At 35.5% G+C, this 16,175-nt stretch overlaps 4 protein-coding genes across 4 annotated transcripts; 3 read left to right on the top strand and 1 right to left on the bottom strand.

The window, feature by feature from the left end:
- The first annotated feature begins 2,904 nt into the window (after positions 1-2,904).
- Positions 2,905-3,566, top strand: LOC120414653 (la1-like protein 13). Its single transcript, XM_039575914.2, has 3 exons — positions 2,905-3,160; positions 3,223-3,346; positions 3,406-3,566. Exons 1-3 carry the CDS (start codon positions 3,067-3,069, stop codon positions 3,503-3,505), a joined length of 318 nt encoding a protein of 105 aa, XP_039431848.1. The 5' UTR covers positions 2,905-3,066; the 3' UTR covers positions 3,506-3,566.
- A 4,503-nt stretch (positions 3,567-8,069) lies between these two features.
- LOC128092261 (U-scoloptoxin(16)-Er13a-like) lies at positions 8,070-8,580 on the top strand. The gene is made up of 2 exons (XM_039575923.2): positions 8,070-8,349; positions 8,410-8,580. Exons 1-2 carry the CDS (start codon positions 8,138-8,140, stop codon positions 8,504-8,506), a joined length of 309 nt encoding a protein of 102 aa, XP_039431857.1. The 5' UTR covers positions 8,070-8,137; the 3' UTR covers positions 8,507-8,580.
- A 6,288-nt stretch (positions 8,581-14,868) lies between these two features.
- Positions 14,869-15,346, top strand: LOC120414379 (venom peptide HsVx1-like). Its single transcript, XM_039575554.2, has 2 exons — positions 14,869-15,142; positions 15,205-15,346. Exons 1-2 carry the CDS (start codon positions 14,937-14,939, stop codon positions 15,293-15,295), a joined length of 297 nt encoding a protein of 98 aa, XP_039431488.1. The 5' UTR covers positions 14,869-14,936; the 3' UTR covers positions 15,296-15,346.
- Positions 15,339-16,175, bottom strand: LOC120414373 (nucleolar protein 16). Its single transcript, XM_039575541.2, has 2 exons — positions 15,960-16,175; positions 15,339-15,900 (listed from the first exon to the last, which is right to left on the bottom strand). Exons 1-2 carry the CDS (start codon positions 16,061-16,063, stop codon positions 15,372-15,374), a joined length of 633 nt encoding a protein of 210 aa, XP_039431475.1. The 5' UTR covers positions 16,064-16,175; the 3' UTR covers positions 15,339-15,371.

The following is a 16,175-nucleotide window of genomic DNA, read 5'->3' as shown; positions in this document are numbered from 1 at the left end:
TTTTGCAAGAGTGAAAGTCGGTGCCGTCGTAGCTGTGTGGAATTGAAGTCAACAAATTCTAAGAAGATATAAGTCGAGACCGGCATTTTTTATAACTTTTGAAGTGAAATTTTTTGGAGTCCTAGGTCGCTTTCAAGATTCCTAGGTCCTGGGTTTTTATTTTTTGTTTTTTATATTATTAAAAAAAAAATGATTTCTAGAAAAAAAAAATCATACATAAAATTTTTAAGTAAGGGAGGCCGAAAAACGCAACTTCCAAAAGCTAAGGCGCTGTATCTCAGCATCCAGAGGTCTAATCTTCAATGTATCTTTGACATTTTTATAGCAAATCTTCTGAACTTAAAAAAAATCAGCGATGGTCACTCATGGTCACTATTTAAAAGAAAACGAAAAACTGCAAATATTTCTCTGAAATTAAACATTCGGTGGCTATATTTTAATAACGGAGTACTTTATCAAAAAGTACTTTTCGATTGCAAATTCAATTTTACATAAAAATGAGGCCAAACAATTTTTATGTATGAAATTTCTATTTTTTTTAAATCACTATTTATACTTCAATGGCTCTTCTCTACAACTCAAAAGTTTCAGGTTTTTGTCCTTTAAAACATTCCAAAAAATCTAGAAAATAAAAAAATACAGATTTTGGGAAATTGAGTTTTTGAGATATTTTTTTCCGTACTATTTTTGTATGGACAGCTGCCAAAATGGTATGGAGACATGAATGGGTAAACTTATGACTCAAAATGGCTTCTTTGGTCATATCATTTTCTTTGTTTTATGTCAAAGTTTTAGCCAAATAAAAAATACAAAAAAATAAAAAAAGCTCGAATTCGGCCGATTTTGTGCAGAATTGCTCAGCTCGTAATTTCTATTTTTATACTTTTAATTTATTTTTTTGCCATTCATCAAAACCATTTATTTTACAGTACCAATGTCTCAGAAACTAATAGTTCTATTTGCAATGTTTACAAATTAAGCATTTGTGATAACCTCAAAAAAATATTTTTAAAATTTTTGATCAGACTAAATTTTAAAAAGGTCAGATATTCAATATTACGGCAAACTTAACACTTAATTTTTGTTTTAAAGAAATTCGTAAAAGTTTACAGAATTTTTAACTGCTGAACAGTTCGGTGAACTGAAAATTACCGAATTTGGTAAAAACTTACCGAAATTCGGTTATGAAGTTCATTATTATTCATCGTGCAACCGATATTCGGTAAAATTTTGTTCATTTTGACAGATGCTTTAGGGGAAGGTGGGGCAAGACGACCATATGGGGGAAGAGGAACAATCGCTCGTACGGCTATAATTTTTACAATTTTGATTATTTCCAGTATGAGGAATTGTTGCTAGCAATGCAATTAGCTGATTCTACTACCACATAACCGCCAAAACAACGTAAACGCCACGTGGCATAAGATTCAATGAAGTTTTTTTCAAAACCTTTGTTTTCTTATAATATTTGGAAAGTACAAAATAAGGCTTAGGGTTCGTTTTAAGGCTCATTTTATCAAAATGCTATTTTTCCTAGATCAGTAGTGACCCTACCAATGACATGCACCTATTACAAAGTATGATTTAACTTTTAGTTTTTTTTATGAGAGCTTTTAAATGATCTTGTTCAGGTGGGGCAAGTGTACCATATGGATTTTTGATATGGAAAAAAATACGAATTACTGCAACAACATATTTTATTGGGAAATAAAGACATGAAAGTACTTAAAAACTGATAAAAAATTGTAAAAAAAAATTGTCGATTCAAAATATAGTGATATTATGAAAATTTACTCTTTATCATCCAAGTAATATTTTTTTTCGTAAAAACGATAAAATTTTTAGTAAATTATTATTATTTAATCTAAAAATGGAAGAAATCTTTCAAATACATTCTTATCTGATGTATCTAAGTGATAACAGTTCAATTGTTAGCAAATTAACATGTTTTTTCATGCATTGTTCCTCTTGCCCCAACGGGTTGTTCGTCTTGCCCCACTAGTTGAGAAGAACGTACGGAAAATCAAAAATTTTAAAATCAATTTTTTACATTGAAAAACAGGATTTTTTAAAACCTTGTTCTTACAAAGTCTTAGTCAAGACCTAGAATAAGACGATTATAATAAAATCCGACAGATTTTTTAACTTTTTAATGGGTTATAACGAGCATTTCCTTAGCTTGTTACACTTGCCCCACTTTCCCCTACCTATCTAAACTTTACCGATTTTTCAACTACCGAATTCGGTAGAACAGTTTAAGTGTGACTGAAAACACTCTTCTGACTTATCAAACTTTATGACACTAACCATATAAAACAATCCATATGCAGAGCTTCTAGCAAATTTGTCAGAGGATTTAGACGCACAAGTTTGAGTGTAAAAAATATGGGTAAATTTTTGTAATAAATACAAAATAATACATTTCAAAGATGATTTTTTTTAGCTTGAATAAATTGAAATACCTTTAAAAAAGAAAATGTTTGGTTTAATAAGCTTAAAACATTTACACTGATAAACTAAAACATTTCCAAATATAATTGTCTCCAAGAGCTGTTCCAAAACGCCCGCAGTGAACCGTATAATTAAATTAATTAAAATTTGGAATTGCCTCCGATTAAGACGGACTGTAATGAAGCTATAAATCAAGCGTGAGCATCGCATCGTTGGGAGAACGCGCTGCTGCTGTCTCTTCTAAGCCTGCGCCCCGAAAGATGATACAATAACAAAGTGATAACGTTTGCGTCGTATCTTGGTTATGGTTTGAAAAAGGCTTTACAAAATTTATTGTTTTTTTATAAGATGCTCCAAACAACCATCTTTTGATATTGTTCTCTCTAAATTGTATAATTGAAATTTTGATAACTTCAGAACATTTTCAAACATATTTCAAGCTGAGCAAAGAAGAATCGAGAATAACATAATAAATCTAAGTGACTCAATACTTAAAACGGGGAGAATCCAAATAGTACACATGTTTCGCTGGTCGACTATTGTAAATCATAAAACAATTAAGATACGTAAAGTTTCTTAAATTTAAACCATAAAAACAATAATTAATAAAATACGATGCGCCTTCTCACAATTTCACTGCTACTGATTCACCTAACGCTTCACGATTGTCGATCGGCGGTTTCACGACTGCCAAGCGAAAGAAGCCCTGGTAAGTTTAGTTATATTTCTGAATGGTAAGAAAATTCTAAATTTGTAATGTAACCCATCCAGATTTCCCCGGAGAGTGCTTCCATTCGAGCAGTGGGCTCCACGTGCCCAGAGGCAGATCCAGAGAGATAAGTGGCCAGTGTCAGAGCGTCCATTGCACGGATGATTATATTCTGGTTTTTACCAAGTGAGTGTTTTTGAGGCAAAGTTTCAGCAGTTGATTTTAAAATTGGTTTTTGTTTTTAGTTGTGGTCACGTAAGTGTTGGCTCAGGATGCTACAGGACCGAGGGAGAACCCGATAGGCCATGGCCCCAATGCTGTCCCTACGTAATATGTCCTAATTAAAAGTGCTTAAAAATGTACTAGTTGTTATCGATTAAATAAATTAAAAACAATATATTTTAAATTGTTTTTTTTTGTTATTCAATAATGCTATTTAATTAAATGTTCATAAATTTAATTTTAAGATTTTAAATCGCACAACTTTTTTTGCGTTTTTTTTTTTTGCCTTTCTTACTAAAGAAAGGTATAGGGTTTGCTTTTGGCTCCGACGCCAAATCAAGCTTCGTTCCCAAATCATTTCTCGAGAAATATTCATTCGAAAAATCTGCAAAAAATCATGGACGATCGATTTTCGACGCCCGATCGTTTGACAATGACAGAATTGGTCTATCTTCAATTTCCGAATTTTGGCGCTTAATTTACTGTAGAGCACGCGTGACGTCCGTGTGTGGTAAAAAAGTGCTCAATTTTGTGGTAGGGGGTTTCTCAGAGCCCACATTATGGATTTAAGCTCTCTTGGGCGCATTTGAAAGGGGATGTGCTGAACCTGAACCAGTTCCATACCAAATTTGAATTTATCCATTTTTTAAGGGGACTCGGAGTGTGTTTTCACCTGATCAGGCGGTTTTCAAATGAAAATTCGGTCGAAAATTGAAGTATTGAAATCGTTTATTTATCAAAAAAATTGCATTTTTCGAGCTCTACATCCTCCCAAATTTTCATCCATGTCAGTAATGTGGTTCTTGATTTACAGCTTGAGGACTAATTCACTATGAGGGTGAAAAACCCCTAAAAAAGGTAGAAGCCAACTTTCACCAAATGCCAAAACTATTCCTTTGGCATTTTATCTAATTTTTTTTTCTCCATATCATAATCTAGACCATAACCGAGGTTCTGAAACAAATTTGACCTCATTCGGATTTACCATACAGATTTTAGAAAATTTCCATTTTTGCCTTTCTTACTAAAGAAAGGTATTGGGTTTGCTTTTGGCTCCGACGCCAAATCAAGCTACGTTCCCAAATCATTTCTCGAGAAATATTCATTCGAAATACTGCAAAAAAACATGGACGATCGATTTTCGACGCCTCGTCGACAAGTTGTCAAGTTGAGCTTCACATGCAGATGCGAGCAATGCTGGCGCGTGATGCTGGCGCGTATAGAGTTTTGATACTAGATTACCCCCTTTTAGTGCAAGTTGCTTTATCGATTGCTCGTTCATCACACATCGCCTTTCATGATTATCTATGCTAAGCTTCAGTGAACGCATACTAGACGCAAGCAGCTATCCGTTCTGAAGCCCCATGCTCATTCTTTTGCCTTTCTTTTTTGTTTTGCTCATTCTCTGATCGATCTCTGAGTGAACGAATTTCTGGTGAGCGTCCAAGCTTCCCATGCGCCAGTGACAACGCACATCGCGGGTTTGGTTTTCTAGCTTCGGTACGAGCCTTTTTGTGTGTTAGTATTTTGGTTCATCGTATCGGCTCGTCGGCAATGAACCCAGCGTGCGTTTGTCGTAGTGAAGTCTCACCGAGCGCTCAGTCGCAGTATGCTTCCCAATCCCAAAAACGCCTAAATGCATACTACATAATTTTCTGGCTTGCTTATTGAAAGCTCACAATTTTGCCTAACGCCTAAATGTCAGTTTAGTGAATTCCAGTAGGCGTTTCAAAGCTTTCAAGAACATTTATGCGGCTTTACCGTTACATCGTTTACAACACGGCAAATTCTCGGGTGTGGAAACACTTTCTGCCAGTCATTTTGTAACCACTTTAACGCTCTGGAGCAAGACGGAATTATTTTGTTTTCTCGTTAATTCTTGATATTTTGAAAAGTGCAAAAAACACTCAGAGAATACGAACAATTTAGCGATAGGCAGAAAACATTACGAACATCGCAAATTTTGAGCTAATTCTCTGCCTCACAAATAATTTGCTCTGATTTAAAAAACTGAAAATGCTTGTGTGCGAGCACAGCTTACCATGGCCATGGCAAAAACCAGCGCTTTTCAGTTTTATGAAAAAATCATGTTGAGTTTTGAATTGATTAATGAATGGACCATTCTTTATTTTGCTATTTCTTTGAAAAAATTCAACTGCCGTTATCTTCCTTTTGTAAGCAAGGCTCTATCTCACCCCAGTTGGGATTAAATCGAGTTTTTTTATTTCGATGAAATTTGAAAAAAAATTGCTGCGTTGCTTTCACCATTCTTTTTTATTTTCCGTAGAAAATTGATCATAGACAATGGGTTTGAAAACCTATATAAATCTGTATATCTCGGATTATTTTTCAAAAAGACCTAAGAGCCAATGTTAAACAAAACCTTTTTTTGCATCGGTATTCGACCTACTCACGAAAAAACAATTTAAAAAATGCTTAAGATTTTTCATCTACACGTCTTCCAAGTGCCCTAAATTAAAAATAAATAAAATTTTAGAGAAATAATTTGGAGGAAAACGAATATTAGTGTCGGAGGTCACGGTGGCTCTTACGGCTTTTTGAAAACTCATCCGAGATATCAAAGTGATTTTCTGATCGTTTTGTTGTCTCGGTCAAAGTTGTACCTACGTATTTATTAAAACTACACACTCAGGTTTCTTTACTGAATTCGGTATTTGAAAAATTGGTAAAATTTACCGAATTGGGTAAAAAATCTAATTGTGTATGTATTCGGAAGTATAAAAAGTAGCCAAAATAAATTTATTTGTCATTCCAATATTATAAAATATAAACCAGGGGTGCCCAAACTAATAGACCTAATTTTTCGTAAGCATTGACGTTCGCAAAGCAGCGTTCCGAATCAGATACAAATATTTAGATTTTATGAGAGGAAGATAACACAAACCTACAAAAATCGATTAATTAGGTTTTTACAATTTTAAAAATAAAATTGTAATTATTTATTTCACTTGAACTTTTACTTTGGCCAAGGAGATAAACAAAAAAGTAAAAAATTACATTTCATTAAGGAATGATTGCAGTTGTTTCGCAATCAAAAGTTTAAATAATTAAATTGAATTAAAACATAAAAAAAAGTTTTGGTAGTGATGTGTGTGTGTGTGTCTTTTTTCAATAATTTACAAATATTATCCTTTAAAAACAGTTTTATTCATATTCCTAAAAAATGATAAAATTTAAATCTAAGAAAAAAGCAGTAAAACTTTAACATTTTTTTTTGTTTTAAGCATTTGCAGCCAAAATTAAAAAAAAACTTCAAAATTTAAAAAAAAACTAATAAAAAAACTTCAGAATTTCAATGGAAATTTAAAACAATCAGCTGAATTTAGTTTTAAATGCATTGCTCTGCAACACTAGCGCAACTTTATTTTTTTTGTCTGATCTTACATTTTTTGACATCTGAGCAATTCTCTCAGATTCGGTCATTCGATTTTTTTTTGTATTTTTTAATCCGGCTGAAACTTTTTTTGTGCCTTTGGTATGCCCAAAGAAGCCATTTTGCATCATTAGTTCGTTCATATAAATTTCCATACAAATTTGGCAGCTGTCCATACAAAAATGATATATAAAAATTCAAAAATCTGTATCTTTTGAAGGAATTTTTTGATCGATTTGGTGTCTTCGGCAAAGTTGTAGGTATGGATAAGGACTACACTGAAAAAAAATGATACACGGTAAAAAAAAATGGTGATTTTTAATTTAACTTTTTGTCACTAAAACTTGATTTGCAAAAAAACACTATTTTTATTTTTTTATTTTTAAATATGTTTTAGGAGACATAAAATGCCAACTTTTCAGAAATTTCCATGTTGTGCAAAAAATCTTTGACCGAGTTATGAAAATTTTGAAAATATTTTTTTCGAGAAGATCGAAAAATTTCACGAATGTTTCATATTTTAACATTGTAATTCGGACCATTAGTTGCTGAGATATCGACATTAGAAAATGGTGGGTTATTTGGGTGAGACTTAGAAAACATCAATTTTCCGGTTTTTAAACCTTTGCATGGCAATATCTCAGCAATTAAGGGTCGTATAAACAAAATTGAATAAAGCAAAATATAGAGAATTTTCTCAGCTCTTCAAATTTTTTTTTTTTCAAAATTGGGCAAACATGTGCACTAATTAAAAAAATGGAAAACTGCGACTATTTTCTAAAAAGTTACATAAAAATGGCTATAACTTGAAAACGGTGCACTTTATGAAAATTTCACAAAAGAACTTTTTGATTGCAAATTTAACTTTACAACGAAATACAAAAATTAAAATTAAAAAAAAAAGATCGATTTCGTAGAGAACTGCTCAACTACGGATTGCAAATCCAGTGCACTGTACGAGTGTAAAATACGTTTTCCGACATGTGCTAAGTTCACACATTGTACTAAATTGTGATGCAAAATGCAAATGATTGCAAATCAAATGTTAGTTAACAATATAACAGCATTTCAGAAAGACAAAAATCAGATCGAATTATTGTATTAAACCATTATCACTAACGACAACAAACATCAAAAGATGGGAAATCCCGCACTGAAATCTGGAACTGGATGTGTTTTTCCGTCCAGTTATATCCACAATCAAAACTGGTTTACACATTTCACTCTTCATTCTTTTACGAGCCGATTATCGACTTTGACTTCTGCATATAAGAGCCAACTGCGCGATCGCATTTGTGGTCAGTTACAATTTGATTGCTTGTGCTAAAGGTGGACATTGGACAAACTCAAACAAACAAAAAATGAAGATCTTTTTTATGCTGGCTGTAGTGCTCTTCGGAGTTTTGCATATTGTGAGTGGTGCCGCTAGATATGTCGCCAACGCCAGGAATCCAGCTTATCCCGGAAAGTGCTACGACACGGTGACAAAATCGACGGTGAACAGAGGCGCGACAATCTACAAAGGCTGTGAGAAATGGAGCTGCAGCAACGATTACGGGCTGGAGGTTGTGGGGTGAGTTGAATATTATCTATGCATTTTAAAAAAAATGTTCAATGTCTTCTGTGTTTTCAGATGTGGCCTAGCTGTGGCCCAACAAGGGTGCCAAATAAAGAGTGATAGTTCCAAACGGTACCCAGATTGCTGTCCGAAGGAAGTGTGCCCCAAGTGATGGATATTGTGAAAAGTTGTCTGTTCGGAAATCATTTAAAAATAAAAGAAGACAAACTAAAAGTCAAATTTCAAGCCTAATCTTTATTTTTTAAAAAAAAGGTATCACAAAATGCTTTATACAATGTTTCAGTTATGTCACGAAATAGCAAAATATCAATGAAACAGCAATTTTTTAGAAATTAATATTTTGATTTTTTTTTACTCGGATAAAACTTTTTCTATGACCCAAAAAGTCATTTTGCCATAAGTTCGTCCATACAAGTTTTCAAAAATCTGTACAGTCATTCCACATATTCGGAACAATTTACAGATCGGCCAATGTTCAACAAATCATAGAAAATCGATAATTGAACATAATGATTTGCTTTTACCTTCTTGTGAAAGCTTTTCTTGCGATCTTTCAATTGATGTTTAGACCGGGTGTACATTTTTACGTTTTATATCATTTTTTTAAATAAAAACATTGACCTATGAAATCCACAAATTCGGAACACTTTTTTCTTACGATGTAAACAAACTTTTTTTCTCTCCAGGAGTACATATCTTTAACAAAATAATGACACAGGGTGACCACTCAAATCCCATTTTCAAATTCCCGACTTTTTCCAGACTTTTCCAGAAAGCTCAAATAATAGAAACTGAACAACAAATAAAAAAAATACTTCAAAAATGGAAATTCATTATTATGACTGAGTAGAAACACAAGCAATTAGTCCCCAAAAAAATCGAGAGTTCATCAATACTTATAACTTTCATGTTCTTTTTCGAATTGACAAACGTATAGTTTTTGATAATCCGTTTCAACTGGAAATGGCAAAACGTTAAAGATAACTGAATTTAAAATTTTATTCCTATTTCTCCCACTTATTTTAAGCAAAATGTTTGAAGAGAAAAACTGTTTAAACAATTTTACCATAACTCCGAATTTCTTTTTTTTTGCAATTTCAATATTTTCATCATGTTTCAACGCTTATACTTATACTCACAAAAAAAGTTCAAGGGCAATATTTTTTTTTTTCGGATCGAGGTGGGATAGCCAGGATCAAGTCAATCCAAGTCCGGTTGTGTAAAGGAACGGTAATGGTCGTGTCAATCACATGCGGATCGCTCGCACTCCATGGGAGCGGGGATTGAGGACATGATTGGGTAGGTTAAAATGAGATTGTGTTTGTGAGAGTATGTAATCGTGTAATGATGTAAATATGCTAAATCGAAACTTCGTGCTCAATCGCCGCCCCCAATGTTCATTAAAAACCCCATTCGCACAAGCTTCCCAAAATCAGTGCTGTAGGTTTGAACTGTCGAGACTGTTAAAACCTACAGAACTGGCTCCAAGGAACTCGAGCAAACGGGGTACACTATCCACACACCAACGGACTTTTACTACGTGACCCTTAACTGTTCCAACAAAAGCAAAATTATTAAAATGAATTCATATGTTGAGGTTTAAACTCAATCAGCAAAGGTAATTATTTAACAGAAGCAAAGAAACACTCCTCAGGCAAAATTTTCCCACATAAAAAGGTCGAAACTTATATAAAATGGTTTACAGTCTTACAGTTCCCTGTCCTGTCACGTTCGTCAAAAGTCTTGTCAATATTTCTGAAAATTAAAGTGGTTAGTGTTGCAGTTAATCGTATTAAACATGACCAGGAAAGGCAGGCCTGTAATACGATTATCATGCATGAGTACTTAGCTTTAAAGAGGACGACTCCGCAACCGCCGTCAGATGTCCTCGATCACCTTCGCCAGTATAAGTCGCAATTGGCCAGTAACGAGTTTGTCCTGGTCGTTCTTTGACCAGCTCCGCCGTGGGTACCATCATATCGAAATCGGAATTCCATTACGCTACGCAACCCGGCCGCTAGGTACGCTCCAGTTGCTTCGTCAGGCAGCATTCGATCATTCGGTTCCTTCTGGATTTATTCTTCAAAACTGTGACACTGTAAATATTCTTCAAATAACTAATAAAGAACTATTAATATTTCCAGACACCACTCGGCAAAGATCAATGTGTAACATCTTTGACTGGCGCTAGTATGGGGAACAAATGCTCCCCTGCTCTTTCCGTATTGGTAAAGTGCATTACAAGCCCTCCGACCGTCCCATGCTTTCCATGGGTTCAAGGTCCCAGCCGTGCGGAGGGAAAAAAGTTCAAGGGCAATATTTGGAAAAAAAAAATATTTGAAATTACTTAATGAATTTAGTTAAACAATTAAAAACCATTGCCAAACTCAAGTTGAAATCAGTTTTCAAATGCACAATCTATGTGACAAAATTAAATAGAATCATAACTCTAAGCTGGGCACCAGGCTCTATTTTTATGTTAGTTTTTCATTAACTTTACCTCTTGTTGATAAACAAAAATGAATAGAGATCATTAGATTGATCTAAAAAATTTTGGAAATCGGTGTCAACTGCATCCAATATTTATTAAGATTTTGAATGTCTTAAACAGCTATTCCATACTCAAATATATTGAAATTGTGGAAAGATCCTTAAATTCGAAGTAATTTAAAAAAGCAGAATTCGGTGAATTTAATTTGAAAATTGTACAAAATATAACAAAATTATTCAAGAGTTAAAATTAATTTTCAAAAAAGTTTGCTTGGAATTCCCAACTTTTCCCGACTTTTTGACAAAAAATCATCAATTCCCGACTTTTTCCCGATTTTTTGCGGATTTTGGCGAATTCCCGACTTTTTCCCGACTTTCCCGATTTCCCGACTTGAGTGGCCACCCTGATTGACTTCACACTCTGAAACCAATAAAACTCATGCTTAGTAATGTTTTATGAATGGTCTGATAACTTTTTTTGTGAAAATATCAGTAAAATTCAGGTGTTCCACAATTGTGGGAGGCACAATAACATTCCACAATCATGGAACAGGCAATTTGCAGGCAGTGTTTTGCTGCTATGGATAAAATATTCTTCAAATGAAGTTTTTTGTTCAAAAAGTACTACGTTTACTAGTGAAATAGCAAGAGAATGTCCAAATAAAGGTCCTAAAAATAGCAGGGTCGACAGCAAAGTTGCATTTTGCATCCTATTGACAAATTACCACAAAAGTGTTCCGATTATGTGAGAAAGGATTTTCCGATTGATTTGATGTCTTCGACAAAGTTATAGGTATTGCTTCTCAGAAAAAATAGTCACACATCTGAAAAATAGGGTCTTTTTGTGTACAACGTTAAATACATGAATAAAAATGTCATCTTTTGAGCTAAGACATAAGATGGTTAAAATTAATTTAGCAATTCTGCCTATTTTTCGAAAAAAAAAACATGATTTAAAAAACGAGTCGTAAAATTATGTTGACTTACCGGCTCCGTGGCTTAATGGTTACGGCTTCTGCCTCACAAGCAGAAGGTTCAGGGATCAAATCCCGGTCGGTACCTTTGAAATTTGGAATCAGAAATTTGAACTTTGAATATGAATAAAAACTAAAATGAATCAGGTGGGATTCGAACTCACACCTTTGGATTGGTGGTCTGGGACGCTAAGCAGTCGGCCATCAGAAGGTTTGCACTCTAGCAGCGAATTGATCCGTAGTGTTGAAACATGTTATCTTCTCATATTAAATACGCGCTGATCCCTGATTTGCCTGACGGGATTGGAAGTCTAAATATAGATCGAGTTTCCTTCAGATGCTTGCTTCTATGTTTAGGCGGGGCCGAACAATGCCCAGCGACCTCGGAATTGGACCGCAAGGAGCTCTGTCATTCTGAAACGGGTCGTTGGAAGCAGCGCGAGGGCTATCACCACCTAATACCCGGGACTGAGATAAGTTGTATCAGCATTCGGCATATACAAAGTCTGATACAACATATACTTTCCCATAATATCGCTACCGGTTAGCGGGTATTGGATTGGACCACACACACACACACAGTCGTAAAATTATGTTGACTTTTGTTTATAAATTCACCGTTTTCGAGTTTATCCAGTGTAAAAAGCTTGACTATCTCGGAATGTATTTTTTCCGAAGAGATCAGAAAATTATCTATAAATTTGCTTTCAAGATATTGAGGATTGGACCGATGATTGTTGCTTCCGAAAGAAAAACGAGTTTTATTTTTCTACATAGCGTTGTTGAATTTTTAAGTGGCCAGTATTCAGCAATTATGCGATGTTCAATGTCAAAAAATGATCTCTCTTGTATTTTTCTTTTTAAAAATTTCGAGATTTGTAAATGCCTGAAAACATCTATTTCCGACCATGTCATCATTTCGTCCAATCTTCAATAACTTTGAAGCAAATTTATGAGAAATTTTTTGAGCTTTAAAAAAATATGTTTAGTAAAGTTTAAGCTTGGACTTTTTAAAAGTAAATTACAGGTAAAAAGTAATGTTATCTAAAGAGCCTACATGGAGAGGCGACTTGGCGATGTGTGAAACAAGGCTGCAACTAGAGCTGCAATCACTTTGAAATATGTTTGATGCAATAACCTGATGCATCATAAATTTAATGAAACTTGTTTTTAAATATTTTAATTGTTAACAATTGTTTCAAAAACTTGTGATGCTTCAATTTTGTTTTTTTCTCTAACATGTTTTAGAGTGATTCCAACCTTGGTTGGGGGGTGACATAAACTTTGAAAAATATTTGCAACGGACTAACTCGAAAATAGACAATTATTTTCGACTTTTTTCCTCGTTTTTCAAAGATCATGTTTATTCGAATACATGGCAACACTTCTAAATGAATTTTTACCAACTTCCCACTGCGAATTTTGGCTCGAGCCTCGAGTCGATCTGGCTCAAGATGGAGCCTGAATCGAGTCGTGGCTCTATGATTGTGCCATAGTTTCATAGATAGATTTTTTTTTTTCGTCTAAATCATATCTGGAGTTTTTTTTAAAGGTCTAATAAACAAGTTTTTTTTTTTGTTTGTGGGAGATTTGAAACCGCATCGAATCAGGGCTACTCAATAACATCAAAAATGCAAAAAATGAAAACGTTGGACCATTTTTTTAAAAACGCTAAAAAAGCAAAGCAATCCACTTTAACGACCCCCGGGTCTTTTGTGGTCTCTGTTGCAGGTTTCTGCTCATTTCTAGGCGTCCGAAAGTTATGTGTGGTGAGTCACGTTTTACTTCCCCATCCGATAGAAGGCCAGGAGGATAATGCGGGAATCGAACCCGCGCCCCATAGCAACTTAGGGATCGGCAGCCGAAGCCGCTAACCACCGCGCCACGAGGCCCTCCCTAAAAACGCTCTAGATATAAAAAAATGGATTTTTTCAAAAATAATAATCATTTTTTTTACAGTGTGACTATTTTTTTCTAAGATTCCAAAACAATATCTACAAGTTTGCAAAACACAAAACACGCAAACGCGAGGGCAATTTTTTAAGGTACCTAATTATAAAACTCTGACCCTCAAAATTCAAAATCTCGTGTACTAAAAGGAAAATATTTCCCAAAATAAGGACATCTACTTAAAAATGTCTCAGGGACCCGATGGTGAGGTCAAAACTTTAGTTGAAATCTGGAGTTTTTTTTTTAAAAGGTCCTATAAACAAAATTTTAAATTTTTGCTTTTTGGGTGTTTTTAGAACCGCCTTGAGTCAGGGGTGTTCAAAAACACCCAAAAAGTAAAAAATGAAAATTTTGTTTATAGGTCCTTTTCAAAAAAAAAAAAACTCCAGAAATATGCACTCAATTTAAAAAATAGGACTATCCCCCCAGGTTTTTAACTCCAAATCGGTGAAGATGAATCCAAATTTGTACACAATTGACATGGATCACCCGTCCATTAATTTATAATTGTTGGGATCAACAGGGAATTCTCATACCAAACGATATTTCCATGTTTTGACAACAACTTGTAGGCAGACATGCATCGGCACTAAGAGCTCTTCTTAACGGCACTCAACTTGTTCTGGTTGGCATTTAAGTTTAAAGTAATGTTATGCTTGTTGCCAGTTAAAAACGTCTTGTTTTTAGCATGAATAATGTGTAGAAAACATTGGTTCATTGGAAAAACCGACTTCAGGTATATTTTCATGTGACTGTTCTCATAAGCTCTTAAGAAGAACGTCTTAAAAGCTCTTTGAGTGCACTTAACGGTTCTTACCCTATATCTCACTTGGTTTATTATATAGACTCTCAGGGTCTTCGGGAGCCTTAAAGATTAGCGTAATAAGTGTGCTCTAAACACTGGCACAACATGCTGGGAATCATCTACGCCAAATGCCAAACAAGTTCTTCTAAAAGAGGAGTTAGAGCGGATGCACGTCTGCTTGTAGGATTATCACGATGGAAAATCCAAACTCTCAGTCGTGCTTCCTTATCATGTTTACAATCTAGCTTTCGTCGATCCTATATAAAGCAAGTGAAATGTACCTAGTCTCATCACTTGATGCTTACATCTCATTCGCGTACATCTCTTTTTAGTAACCTCAAGCAAAACTATTTTTTTACAAAATGAAGTTTCTTTTCGTTGTGACTCTACTAATTTGCTGCATTCTGCAGTTCACCAACGGTTACTCCAGAACAATGGCCAACGCCAGACACTCAGCTTATCCTGGCCAGTGCTACGATGGCCAGACGACGGTCAAGAAGGGATTTAGCAAATACAAGAACTGCGAAAAGTGGACCTGCAGCAACGACTACACTCTGAGTGTGACGGGGTAAGAAAGAATCTGTAATGCAATTGCTACCTGTGTGATATATAACTTAAACTTCCCTACAGATGTGGTGTTGCGGCAGTGCCCAAAGGATGTCGCACAACAAGGGATACATCCAAAAAATATCCGGACTGTTGTCCAAAGGTCGTTTGTTAAATATAAGGAATTTCTCAAAAAACCAATAAACATAAAACGTAACTTTACAAGACCAAAATCACTCTTTATTCTTACCTCAACACTCCTCATCGTCCGTGCCGTACTCCTTCCACCGGGGATCGCTCGGATCGTCCATTTCGCAGTCCAGCCAACCTTTCTTCTCCAGGTAGGGCGTGCACTGCTCCGGAATGGACAAAAACTTACGCACCTTCTGGCGTAACTGGCGCCACGTGTCCTGTTCGTAGTTGGTCCGATCCCGCGACATGGCCTTGTAGTTGAAGCCGTACGCATCGATCATCCGACAGGCGAACTTGACCTGGCCCTTGGGCAGTCGAAACCGGCTCTCCACGTACTCGTTGGCTTCCTGTTCCAGCTGCTGGGCGACGTGGATCTTCGGCGGTGGTGGTGGTCGCTTCACTTCGGTGCTCGTTTCCACATCGGCCGCATCTTCCTCGAGGAACCCATTCACGTAGCGGGTTAGCTGTATGCGGTTTTGTTTGGCGTTCGGCACCGGAATCGTTCGGTTGACGTTGAACGCCAGACCCATCTCCCGGATGTTGGCGCTGAGCTTCTTGCGCGGATCGAGCGCGTTTTTGATCTCCAGACTGGAAGTAAAATAAGCGTTTCAAATTCGGATTTCACGGATCACTGCCAAAGAACTCACCATCTGATGGGACCGGTGCTTTTCAGCTGCTTGTCCAGTCGCTTGCGGTTCCGGTTGTAGTTGTACTTTTGGTTTTTCTTCGTCTTTCTCAGGCGGCGCACCATTTTTAGACTTTTGCTTTTTTAAACGATAAATTTAAAGCAAAGTTTAAGTTAAATTCTGTTGCCGCAAAAGCCAGCAACGCACGTGGACTCTTCGAAACAAAACAAAACAAAC

Source organism: Culex pipiens, chromosome 3 (assembly GCF_016801865.2).
Source record: "Culex pipiens pallens isolate TS chromosome 3, TS_CPP_V2, whole genome shotgun sequence".
Lineage (NCBI taxonomy): Eukaryota > Metazoa > Arthropoda > Insecta > Diptera > Culicidae > Culex > Culex pipiens.
Note: the sequence above shows the minus strand (reverse complement) of the source record. Positions and strands in the feature narration are given on the sequence as shown.

What these genes read in the sequence shown, in the direction of transcription:
- LOC120414653 (XM_039575914.2), top strand. Translation starts at nt 3,067, where the DNA reads ATGCGCCTTCTCACAATTTCACTGCTACTGATTCACCTAACGCTTCAC. An exon ending in GCCAAGCGAAAGAAGCCCTG is followed by an intron (nt 3,161 to 3,222) that starts GTAAGTTTAGTT and finishes TAACCCATCCAG; the next exon opens with ATTTCCCCGGAGAGTGCTTC. An exon ending in TATATTCTGGTTTTTACCAA is followed by an intron (nt 3,347 to 3,405) that starts GTGAGTGTTTTT and finishes TTTTGTTTTTAG; the next exon opens with TTGTGGTCACGTAAGTGTTG.
- LOC128092261 (XM_039575923.2), top strand. Translation starts at nt 8,138, where the DNA reads ATGAAGATCTTTTTTATGCTGGCTGTAGTGCTCTTCGGAGTTTTGCAT. An exon ending in TACGGGCTGGAGGTTGTGGG is followed by an intron (nt 8,350 to 8,409) that starts GTGAGTTGAATA and finishes CTGTGTTTTCAG; the next exon opens with ATGTGGCCTAGCTGTGGCCC.
- LOC120414379 (XM_039575554.2), top strand. Translation starts at nt 14,937, where the DNA reads ATGAAGTTTCTTTTCGTTGTGACTCTACTAATTTGCTGCATTCTGCAG. An exon ending in TACACTCTGAGTGTGACGGG is followed by an intron (nt 15,143 to 15,204) that starts GTAAGAAAGAAT and finishes ACTTCCCTACAG; the next exon opens with ATGTGGTGTTGCGGCAGTGC.
- LOC120414373 (XM_039575541.2), bottom strand. Translation starts at nt 16,063, where the DNA reads ATGGTGCGCCGCCTGAGAAAGACGAAGAAAAACCAAAAGTACAACTAC. An exon ending in AGCACCGGTCCCATCAGATG is followed by an intron (nt 15,901 to 15,959) that starts GTGAGTTCTTTG and finishes TTTTACTTCCAG; the next exon opens with TCTGGAGATCAAAAACGCGC.